This window comes from Camellia sinensis, chromosome 5 (genome assembly GCF_055761805.1).
Source record: "Camellia sinensis isolate YWXY chromosome 5, ASM5576180v1, whole genome shotgun sequence".
In the NCBI taxonomy this organism is placed as follows: domain Eukaryota; kingdom Viridiplantae; phylum Streptophyta; class Magnoliopsida; order Ericales; family Theaceae; genus Camellia; species Camellia sinensis.
In genome coordinates, this window is record NC_138965.1 from 117,686,826 (window position 1) to 117,699,903 (window position 13,078).

The 13,078-nt window shown below is 36.0% G+C and overlaps 1 protein-coding gene across 1 annotated transcript; it reads left to right on the forward strand.

Moving 5' to 3' along the window:
* Positions 1-260: 260 nt before the first annotated feature.
* Positions 261-5,548, forward strand: SBTI1.1 (subtilase family protein). Its single transcript, XM_028212828.2, has 2 exons — positions 261-577; positions 2,963-5,548. The coding sequence occupies exon 2, from the start codon at positions 2,968-2,970 to the stop codon at positions 5,272-5,274; it is 2,307 nt and encodes a 768-aa protein (XP_028068629.2). The 5' UTR covers positions 261-577; positions 2,963-2,967; the 3' UTR covers positions 5,275-5,548.
* The last annotated feature ends 7,530 nt before the right edge of the window (positions 5,549-13,078 follow it).

The window sequence follows — 13,078 nt, forward strand, 5'->3', positions numbered from 1 at the left end:
TGTTGAGAAAAATCTAACACAAATATAAAATAACACAACACGAAACGTGGGTTACATATAATTTTCAATTTATTTATTTGTTGAATAGAGGTTCTGTGCCGACCATCCATTTTTTTTTTTATCCCCCTCTCTCGCTCTCAATGTTCATGCAGCTTTTTCATTTTTTTTTATTTATTTATTTATTTTGTGGGGTGGGGGTCTTATCCAATCTAAAGCGTGCACTAGAGAAGAAAAAGAAAAGGTGGGAAGGTAGAATGTTTTGGGGGCGTTATTTTATAATTTAAAAAATTAAAGAGTTACTTTATATAATTTTAAAATTATCTATAAAAAAATTTTAAAATGTGAATTTTTATAATTTTAAATTATTTTAAAATTTTTAATATAATATATAATATTTTTAAAATTTTTTAGAATGCGACCGCCCCCTTACCTCCTAGATCCATCATTGGCTCTAGTCAACTTGATCTCACACGCTGCTAGCTTTGCCTATATAATACTAGTTGCCTCTCAACTATCTATAACACTTATCCTATACATACATACACATTGTCCCTCTTGGTTCGAGACAAAGACAAAGGTATATACATCTCTCTCTCATTAATGTGTGTAATTTTTTTTGCTTTTGGTAAGTACATGTGTAGTTCAAGCATAAATCACTTAACACAATTTCACACAATAGAGGCCACAAGCCTTTTATATTTTATTAACGTGTCTTTCTCGGCTACGATCTCTTTTGAGAATTAACTTTTTTTTATTTTTTTGAAGAGGTGAAAAACATTAATATATTCATAAATAACTTTTTTTAATTGTGTCGAAAAATATGAACAACTGGTATATATGATTTATTTTTTTAATAATTCTTTAACCTTTTAAATTGTTTTTTGGCTTTTAAATTTTTTAGCCAAAAAACTATGTTGCCAAACGAATCCTAAAACTCATAGGCAAAGGTGTTTAGGCATAATTCACATTTCATAAGTCCATAATGCCGTTTAGACTTATGAAAAAAAATTTAGAAACATATTTTTCATGGTTTAGCCCCTCTCTCTCTCTCTCTACATATATTGAGTATAGGGAATGGAATCCTCCTATTTAGACTTAAAAACTAACACAAGTGTTCGTTAAATAAATCATCTCATAATCTCAATTTATCCTATATATATGTGCGCATGCGCGTGCGCATGTATAGTTTACATTTGGAGAGACAACAATAAAATTGGACCAGTACATGCCCTTGTTGTATGACACCTTAGCTTGGTGAAAAAATAGTTTAGATACTTTCGTTTATACCATTATGTAAAGTAAGTGTTCCTTTTTAGATACTTGAAACCTTTATGCTAAGAAGTACGTTCCTTTTTTTTCTTCTGTTTTTTGCTTTTGAATAAGGATGTCAAATAAGTAACTTATAGATAACAATTCAATCCTCATCACCTTTGGAAGATAACATGTAAATTCTATATAAAATTTTCAGTAAGTCTTAATTTCTTATGAAATTTTTATTGAATCCTATTAACACACGAATAAGCCCTTCAGACCTCGTTTGGAAACAAACTTTTTCAGTAACTTTTTAATTTTTTGGCTAAAATATGAATTAAAAAAAAACTAGTATGTTTAAGATGATTTTTTGATTTTTTACAAAAAAATGTGCAAAAAGTAGAGAAAAAATAGAATATTTGACTTTTTAGTATAAGTTGTTGGTTTTTTGATTTTTTTGGTGACTTTTTGACTTTTTAACTAAAATCACCACTTGCCAAACGAGGCCAGTCAATGAAAATTTCAGCGAAAAAATAAGAGTTATTTCATATTTTCCAAAATTTTTATGGTTAGTGTTGAGGAGGAAATTAAAGATGAGAAAAATAGGTGTGATAGAATATTATGATATTCTTGAAGTTAGGGGTGACCAATAGATATACTGATTCGTTCAAACCGACCAAATCGAACCGATCCACCGTATTTTGGAAAGATGCGTGATGCCGAACGGACGATTGCAAATTGATTTTTTTCAATCCAACTAATTTTGGACGGATGGCGGATTTAAGGTTCTGTTGGCCGCAACCGAACCGTCAAACCGCGAATACCCCTAGTAATTTGTAAAACTTTGTGCTTTTAATTTGTTTAGATATTTTATTTGTGTTTTCAATTGAAAAAGAGTTTAAATATCATGGTGAATATATTCTGTTGAAAAAGAGTTTTTAACTTGAATATATTTTTTGGTTTTTAAATTTAACTCTAAAAATAATAAATAAAAAAGATGATATATGCTGGTTGGTTTTTGTTTTCAAAAACAGATATAGATGTAACAATAGAGAGGCATACAATCTTTACTACTGCTCTATTCATGGTTTTGGTGGTTTGAATTGTTTTTCTATTTTAAGAACCACAGATTGTAATACTTTATGTGGATGAGGCATGTTGTGACTGTAATATGTAGATGAGTCATGCAGTGATTGTAATATTCTAAAGTTTCAAACTTTGTCTCTTTGAATAAGGCATGTAGTGATTGTAATACTTTTTTAAGTCATTGACTATAATTTTTTTTTTTTTTTTTTTTGAGAAAGTGTATAAGTTGAATTATGTTGAAAATTTATAAAATTTTAAACTGCCAAACCGATTCGCATCCATCCGTCAATCCGCTAATCTGCTCAATCCACATCCGTTGGATTGGCGAACGAATGCGGATTGATTTCTACAATCCGCCAATATGGCAGACGGATGGCGGATTGAAAGTTTCGTGACTGCAACCAACCCACGCCCACCCCTACTTGAAGTCTATAAATTTGTACTTTTTACCAATTTTTTGCTGCAAGTTTTACAATGACTTCTATGTATTATTATAGAATTTCTTCATGTATCCTTAGAACATCAATTTTAATGCATAACTTCTCCAAAATAAATAAATAATCATTGGACATGTTTGCATTTTATCCTTATTCATTGTTTCTAAATTTTTGAATGTCTTTTGCAGCCACAATGATCTACAAGACATCCTTATTGTTGTTGGCTTTCATGGCCACAACTTCATTTGCTTCAATACAAAAACAAACATATGTAGTTCACATGGACAAGACCAAAGTCACTGCCTTAGACACTTCCCTTGGCAGTTCCAAAACATGGTATGAATCAATCATGGACTCCATCACCAAATTCTCTACTCAAGAAGAAGAACAACAAGAAACATCATCTCCTCAACTCCTCTATGTCTACCAAACTGCAATATCTGGTTTTGCTGCGAAACTCTCCATTGACCAGCTTGAATCATTGAAAAAAATTGATGGTTTCCTCTCTGCCATGCCCGATGAAATGCTTACCCTCCACACTACACGCTCACCTCAATTTCTCGGCCTAAAAAGCGGCAGAGGACTCTGGAATGCTCCAAACTTGGCTTCAGACGTAATAATTGGCGTCATAGATACTGGAATATGGCCTGAACACGTTAGTTTCCGTGACTCTGGCATGTCTCAAGTGCCTTCACGATGGAAAGGTGTGTGCGAGGGAGGGACAAAGTTTACGCCTTCCAATTGTAATAGGAAGCTAATTGGTGCAAGAGCACTTTTCAAAGGGTATGAGGCCGTTTATGGGAGAATCAATGAAACAGTGGAGTACCGATCAGCTCGTGATTCGGAAGGTCATGGAACACACACTGCTTCAACTGCAGCAGGCAATCTCATACCCGAAGCAAGCTTTTTAGGCTTGGCGAAAGGCTCAGCTGGTGGCATGAGGTACACAGCAAGAATTGCAGCATATAAAGCTTGTTGGACGTTGGGTTGTTCCAACTCTGACATATTGGCTGCCATAGACCAGGCAGTCTTCGATGGAGTCGATGTCTTGTCACTCTCTTTAGGAGGTGTGTCAAGGCCTTATCATAGCGATAACATGGCAATAGCTTCATTTGGTGCAATCCAAAATGGAGTTTTTGTCTCCTGCTCAGCAGGCAATTCAGGCCCTTCCAGTTCATCTGTCAGCAACATTGCACCATGGATCATGACGGTCGCAGCGAGCTATCTTGACAGGAGTTTCCCAACCATAGTCAAGCTTGGCAATGGAGAGAGTTTCAAAGGGGCTTCATTGTACTTTGGCAAGCCTGTCAAGCAATTGCCACTTGTGTATGGTGAAACAGCTGGTGGGCAAGGTGCTGACTATTGTACCGATGGTTCACTCTCATTAGAGCTTGTGAAAGGGAAGATTGTTGTTTGCGAGCGTGGAATCAATAGTCGGGTTGGCAAGGGAGAGCAAGTAAAGATGGCAGGAGGGGCTGGAATGCTGCTAATCAACACTGACAATGAAGGTGAAGAGCTTTTCGCTGATCCACACATTTTACCAGCCACTTCTTTAGGGGTTTCAGCTGCTATTGCAATCAAAAACTATGTCAGCACAACAAAGAATCCAATGGCTTCAATTCTATTTGAAGGAACTATTTATGGTGGCGATCCTGCACCATTGATGGCAGCATTCTCTTCAAGGGGGCCAAGTTCAGTAGGACCAGACGTGATCAAACCTGATGTCACTGCACCGGGGGTGAACATACTAGCTGCATGGCCACCCAATGTCAGTCCAACCCGGCTTAGCGGTGATAAAAGAAGCGTTGAGTTTAACATAATCTCGGGCACTTCAATGTCTTGCCCTCATGTTAGTGGCTTAGCTGCCTTGCTTAAGTCTGTCCACAAAGATTGGTCACCGGCTGCTATCAAGTCAGCATTGATGACAACTGCCTACACCCTTGACAACAAAAAGACCCCAATAAGTGATGCTAGTTCGGGTGGCTCAAAATTAGCTACCCCTTTTGTATATGGCTCAGGCCATGTCGATCCTGAGAGGGCGGCCAATCCAGGGTTGATATACGATATCACCATTGCAGACTACCTAAATTATTTGTGTAGTCTGAACTACACCTCCTCTCAAATAGCTCTTCTGTCAAGAGGGGACTTTGTTTGCCCTACCAATGTAGATCTTCAGCCTGGTGACTTGAACTACCCTTCTTTTGCTGTGCTTTTCAATGCCAATGAGCAAAACATCACAGTGACATTCAAACGAACTGTGACAAATGTTGGGAAGCCAATGAGTACTTACTCAGTGCAAGTGAATGAACCCATTGGAGTATCAGTAATGATTGAGCCTAGAGTTCTGAATTTTAAGAAGGTTGGTCAGAAATTGAGTTACAAAGTGCGTTTTGTTGGATTAGGGGGGTCAACAGGTTCAACCACTTCATCATTTGGATCTCTTGTTTGGGTGTCTGGAAAATATACCGTTGGAAGTCCCATTGCAGTCACTTGGCAATAGTTAACATAGTATTGTTGCATCCAAAACTTGGGTACATTTCAAGAAGACAAAGAAATCTCAGTGCACCAATATAGTGATGATACGTGATGGTAAGTAAAATTGAAATAAAAATTTGATCATCACATCTTACTAGCTTTAGTTATGAAAATGAGGGATGTGATGTAGGATGGGGCTAATGGCCTAAGATCCAATTGTTCAAATATCATTTTCTCATGACTCAGTGTATTATCCTCCTTTGAGAAAGAATAAAGTCTCTTGCAGAAGTAATATATTATTCAGTTTTTCTTATAGTGAGTTGGGTTCTATCATGGTGACGTGTGCATATTATTTTTCTATAATTTAATTGTGTGATTAAATTTATTCCTACATAATAGAACTTCTAATTTACTATTAAATTGGTGACTAAGTATTTAAAAAATCTTCAATGCTCCCCCCCCCCACCCCCCACCACCCCCAAAAAAAAAAAAAATAGTGAGTTGGGTTCTATCATGGTGACGTGTGCATATTATTTTTCTATAATTTAATTGTGTGATTAAATTTATTCCTACATAAATGAACTTCTAATTTACTATTAAATTGGTGACTAAGAATGTCAAAAAAAAAAAAAAAACAACACCGGGATATCATTTTTAGTCGCCAAAAGTGCATTTTCATATTCCGTTTGGTTTGGGTGTTTTTAAAAATTAATTTTTGACTTCTTAATTATTTTTTATGTTTAGTAAATGTTTTTAATTTTTTAATTAATTTTTTTTTAATTGTTTAGATCCACTTAATATATATACACTTAAAAAGTATAAAAATTGTGATTTTTTTTTTTTACAAAATTTACTAAATATAAAAAAAATTACAAAAAAAATCAGTTACTACAACCTATAAAAGTTTTAGAGATCAAATGTCACTGAAAATTTTGTTGCAAAAGACACTTAAGGATCAATTTCTATCATCATGAAGATAGTCTTTAAAAGGTCTTCTCGAAAAGACAAAAATAAGGCTTTTAGAGACAAAATTTTGAAAATGTCACTAACAAATAGATTTTTGGAGAAAAATAATTTAGTTTCAAAATGGTTTATTTTTTAATACAAAAAATTTGGTCCCAAAAGGATAATAATTCATCACTAATGTCTAATTTTCATTGTTAAAAATATAATGACACTTTTCGCAACAAAAATAATTGGTCTCTAAAAATTAATTTTTGCCCCTAAATTTTGGTATCTAAAACCTTAATTTTTTGTAGTAAGTACATTTTCTTTTCTTTTTTTGTGTGTGTGTGTTTATGTTGGGTGCATTTAAAATTTCAAAAAAAAAAATGACTAAAATATAAAAAGTTCAAAAACCTTTTCTAGGAACATCCAATAGAATAGTATCAAAATTATATATTAATTGAGTTAGGATTGTCTCTAGTCTACTAAAGTGGATTTGACCATGCATTACCACGGTTTCACTATAGCGATCTGTCATTTATTTTAGGACAAACCTTACTTTACCTTCCTGTAGTTTGGGTTGTGTAATCTTCTTGATATTTGAAAATCATCACATAATCTTCTGGTGATGACTGGATTGAAGTACACAGTTAATAATTCCATCTAACATAACAACCCGTGTATGACACGTAGGAATGGCAACGGGGCGAGGCGGGGCCGGGGATCACCCTCCCCGTCCCTGATCCCCAACAAGGAACCCATTACCGCCTCCATCCCCGCCCCCTAACAGGGATCAGTTTCCCCGAGCCCAAAAATTCGCTACCAAAAAAAAAAAAGCTCCAGAAAATGAATTCATCAACAACAACAACAACATCAATAGATCTAACAAATCTAACAGATCTGAGCTCAAAAAACATCTAACAAATCAAACAACATCTAAGCTTTAACAGATCTAACCGATCAAAAAACATTTTCATCATTTTCATCACCAACAGATCTTCATCAACATCTTCATCTTCATGTCCACTATTTTCCAAATCTGAAGAACAAAAGCAAAAAACAAGAGAGAGAGAGAGAGAGAGAAAGAGATCTGTGAGAGAGAGACGGAGATACCATGAGAGGGAGATGAATAGTCAACGGTGAGAATGAGAGAAGAAGCCGGTGGTGAGGGAGCCGCCGGTGAGAACGACAGAAGGAACCAGCGGTGAGGGAGCTGCGGTTGTGTGTGAGAGAGTGAGAGAAAGAAAGAGAGAGGGAGGCCAGATGTGTTTGTGTTATGTTTGTTGGCAACTCAACCAAACCCTACACACACACCACACACACACACATATATATTTATACATATATAAACAGGATCGGGGGGTTGAACGGGGTGGGGTCGGGGCTGGGCCGGGGGTTGGAAAATGTATCCCCGTCCCCGGCCCGAATATCATAGGAGATTTATTTTTAAATACCATCCCTGGCCCGTCGGGGGTATTTTTCAAGAAAAAATCGCTCAATTCGGGGTCAGGGGGATAGGGTCCCTGTCGGGCCGGGTTCAAATTGTCATCTCTAATGACACGTGCCTAATGTGCGAAGGGGTATGGACAATTTTCCCTCATATTTAAATGACTAAAATGCCCCTTACATCCTTTCAAATTTACCAATATACCATTCTTCTTCATTTTCTCTACTGTTTGTTTCTCGCATCTCTTTCCTTTCCCAATCCTCCATTACTGTCACGACCAACACTCACCCCTATAAGTTTGGCGTCATGACCGGCTAGTAATTCTAGGATTACCGAAGGCCTTTTAAACAGATTCACAAAATTAAGGGCTGGCATAAGCAAATATTAAACATGTATTGTTCATTAAGCTGTGCAGACATATATGAGATAGAAAAATTTTAAACTTTATGTACATGTATCATACATCACCCTTACATCATCATATTTATACGGATAAAATAAAAAGGAACTTAGCCCTAATTACATAATAAACAAAAACTTGAACTTTAATCACATAACCATGACCACTTAATATATCCGGAACCTCCACGGGAGGCACATAGATTAGATAACAAGACAAAGTCTAGGCAGAAACTCTAAGCCTAGTCACACGTCTGATCACCTATATACATAAATAATACAGTGAGTTAGAGCCTAATAAATAACAATAGAGTAAAGGTTTTGATGAATGATGTCTATAACAGATTCAAAAATCAGAATTCAGATCAGAAACAGATTCATATACTTATTCAGATTTGTAAACAATCATACATGGTATATTCATTAACTCTAACAAAACAGATTGGTCATAAAGACCCACGTGCAGAGTAAGTGGTCATAAAGACCCATATTCACATGAGATGGTCATTAAGACACATGTGTAGATAAGATAATTGATTATGCATAATCAGTTCCATGAATGGAACCCACGTGAAACCCTGGTACCAGGTAATAGATAACAAATAACAGATAACATATACACATGATACTAAGGATGCCACGAATACATTTCAGAAAATTAGACATTCATTCAGGATTCACAAAATAGCATTTCAAAAAACAGATCATATCATATCAGTCAGATAATACTTATAGTCAAACATAACTTTACAAAGTTATTATTCACAGATAACTCTAGAGACAGATCAGACAGACAGTAGCGCGTGACCTACACAAACACATAACATATACACATTGAAACATAACACTGTAGGATAATCTTCACTGTATTTAAAAAGATTAAATTCTGTTGTGTACAAAACAACAACAAGAATAAAAGAAATAGAGAAAATGAGAGAATTTGTTTGATTACAAAAATCAAACTCAAAATAAAAATAAATAAATAAAACCACAGATTTTATTTTGTTACAAAAAACAAAATTAAAATCTGATTAAATAAACAAATAAAAACAGAATTAAATTAAACTACTTACATGGTTAATTTATTTGAATAACTTTTCTGATCAAGTCCGGTGTTTAATACTGTGTCCTTAAGACAGATTCGTCCTCTCCACGGTGCTTTCAGAATTCGGACGTCTATCTCCCAGGATGAAATGATCTACCACAAACAATAGCAGCACTACTAATTGTTTGCCTTACGAACACACTAAGTGTTTACACTCTTTCTTTCGGAAATAAAATGCAGCAAGATGAAGAATATAATTAGCAGAAGTGAAATACAAAATTTCTGAATGGAAAACATCAAATGAGGGTGGTCCTATTTATAGATGTGAAGGTGACTCTTGGTTTTGAATTGAACAGGTATGTGGCTCTTGGTTTTGAATTGAATAGGTATGATACCTGTTGGTTTTGAATTCAAACAGATAGCAAAACGGGAAGGGCTCTGTTTGGATGAGCAATAAATCCAAATCAGTTTAATTCTGTTTGAAAACGGGAAGGGCTCTGTTTGGATGAGCAATAAATCCAAATCCGTTTAATTCTGTTTGAAAACGGGAAGGGCTCTGTTTGGATGAGCAATAAATCCAAATCCGTTTAATTCTGTTTGAAAACGGGAAGGGCCCTGTTTGGATGAACAAAAAATCCAAACCAATTTAATTTGAATTCTGGATTTTATTTTAATAAAAAATAAAATTAAATTCAAATGTTTTTGGCCCAAAAAGATTAGAAGCCCAACCACACACCACGCACCCGCGCCCAAGCCCAGGCCCAGCCCCGCCTGACCGACCGGCGGCGCGCGCGCGCGTGTGTGGTGATTTTTTGGGTCCAATGGGTCTAGCCCATTTTGTCCATAACCTCTCCCTCTAAAACACTTGGGTACCCCTTGGGGCACACCCCAAGTATCTCACCCTAAGCCTTATAAACCCTTTCAAAAATTCCCACCAAATCAATGTGGGACAAGCCAATTTACAGCCTTAAGGAATTTCCACCAAAACTCCATTTCCATGGAGCACACTTTGGCTTCAATTTCCCATTCACTCGGTAATGGTTTTGAGCAACCAAATATACCACGTGAATCACAACGCGGCATAGAACGCGTTACCACTTTGACCCGAGTAAATCGACACTCGGGGCCCACCTAAAAAATAGACCAAACTTGAGGAAAAATTCTGGTTTTACCCAGAATTTTTTCCACCATTTCCAACAATCCCCCACATGAATAGAATTTGATGACAACGAAAATGCAACAATATGCAGACTTAACGAAAGAGTATAAGTCGAAAATATCTTGCATCAGGATAGGTAGTTTTCGGCCTTGAACCTTCCCTAGTGATAACCTATCGGACTTACTGGCTAACCAATGGACGCGATGCCTTGAATTGTTCAGCCGTTTGTGTAAGCCAAGACAATAGATTTCACACAAAATATCTTCTAACACATCGTGGTTCTCACTGTTGTGTTCATTTTGGCCTTGAACGTACCTGGTTTTCATAAGTGTTTCTAGAGAATTTAGCCTCTTCATTCTCATAGAACCGGCCCCAGTTCAACACTCATAGAGGTGATTCTTATTGTGAGTATCTCCTTATACTCATCTTGATTTTATGTCTTAATCAAGACATAAGTAATCATTAAAAGCAAAGCTTATCCTTATACCCCTGCAGACAACATATGTTGCAGATATCACTCTCACCATAGGAATGGGTAGGAATTTTAATCCCTTGGTGATTTCTGGCGAGCCATACATAACTTAGTTGTCCCTTTGAACTTAGTTCTTGGGATCTCCAGTCATATAAGTAGGGTTACCATTATGACGACTCTTATGTAATAGGCTTTAATCTCATCCCCTTCGATGAACTATACACTAGCTCTTTTGTCAAACCTTTTGTTAACGGATCCGCAATATTCACTTTAGATTTTATATAATCTATTGGGATTATTCCGTTTGACAACAATTGCCTTACGGTATTATGTCGACGACGAATATGTCGTGACTTACCGTTATACATGTGATTCTGTGCCCTGCCTATTGCAGATTGACTATCACAATGAATGCAAATAGCTGGCACAGATTTTGGCCACATTGGAATGTCTTCTAAGAAGTGACGAAGCCATTCTGCTTCTTCACCTGCTTTGTCTAAAGCAATGAACTCGGATTCCATTGTGGATCGTGCGATGCAAGTTTGTTTCGTGAACTTCCAAGAAACAGCAGCGCCTCCTAGAGTAAAGACATATCCACTAGTGGATTTTGAATCTTTAGTATCCGATATCCAATTGGCATCACAATAACCTTCAAGTACTGCTGGATATCGAGTAAAGTTCAAACCATGATCACGAGTAAATCTTAGATATCTAAGAACTCGAATGATCGCTTTCCAATGGTCTTCTCCAGGGTTACTAGTGTACCTACTCAATTTACTGATAGCATAAGCTATATCAGGACGAGTACAATTCATTAGGTACATTAGGCTTCCAATGATTTGGGAGTATTTTAACTGAGACACTGCATCACCTTTATTTTTTGATAAATAAAGACTGATGTCTACAGGTGTTCTAGCTAAATTCAAATCATCCTTGATAAATTTATCAAGAATTTTCTCAATATAATGAGATTGAGATAATGCATATCCGTCAGATATTTTAGTAATTTTCATTCCTAATATAACATCTGCGACCCCCATATCTTTCATATCAAATCTTTTGTTAAGCATCTGCTTAGTTGATTTGATCATGTTTTGACTACTTCCAATGATAAGCATGTCATCCACATAAAGACAAACTATGACATATCCTTGGTCAGTGTTTTTAACATAGACGCATTTGTCACATTCGTTTATCTTAAACCCATTAGTAAGCATTGCATGATCAAATTTTTCATGCCATTGCTTAGGTGCTTGTTTTAATCCATAAAGGGATTTTACAAGTCGACAAACTTTCTTTTCTTGTCCTGATACTACAAACCCTTCGGGTTGTTCCATATAGATCTCTTCATTTAGATCACCGTTTAAGAAAGCTGTCTTAACATCCATTTGATGTATTTCTAAATTAAACAACACTGCTATAACAATAAGCATGCGAATGGATGTTATTCTTGTCACAGGGGAATATGTGTCAAAATAATCCAGACCTTCCTTTTGTCTGTAACCTTTAACTACAAGTCTTGCTTTATACTTGTCAATTGAACCATCTGCTTTCATTTTTCTCTTGAATATCCATTTATATCCAAGAGGTTTAGAACCTGGCGGAAGATCCACCAATTCCCAAGTATGATTTTGCAAAATGGATTCAATTTCATTATTAACAGCCTCTTTCCACAAAGGTGCTTCAGGACCTGTCATTGCTGCCTTAAAGCTTTGAGGTTCATTTTCTAACAAGTATGTCAGAAAATCTGGACCAAAGGATTTTGATGTTCTCGCTCTCTTACCTCGTCTTGGTTCATCATTAGTTAAATCCTGTTGGTCGAGACTATTACTAGTCTCTTGTGTTTGATTGTCATTAGTTTCTTGACTTTGTGTACAATCATAAGTTCTTTTCTGTGAACTTAATTCCTGTCCTTTCTTGTAAGGAAAGACATGTTCAAAAAACACAGCATTCCTTGACTCTATAATAGTGTTCACATTTATATCAAGTATATCTAATTTATAAGTCAGAAACCGATATGCACTACTATTCTGAGCATAACCAATAAACACACAGTCTATTGTTTTTGGTCCAATCTTTGTCTTTTTAGGAACAGGAACTTCAACTTTTGCCAAACACCCCCACACTTTTAAGTATTTGTAGGAAGGTGGTCGACCTTTCCATAATTCATAAGGAATGCTTTTGGTTTTCTTGTGGGGTATCCTATTAAGAACATAATTAGCAGACAATATTGCTTCCCCCCACAAGTTATATAGTAAGCCTGAACTTAGTAACATGGCATTCATCATTTCTTTTAGGGTTCTATTCTTCCTTTCAGCAATTCCATTTTGCTGTGGAGAATAAGGGGCTGTAGTTTGGTGAA

Excerpts from the sequence above, each read along its gene's own strand:
- SBTI1.1 (XM_028212828.2), top strand. The coding sequence starts at position 2,968 with ATGATCTACAAGACATCCTTATTGTTGTTGGCTTTCATGGCCACAACT.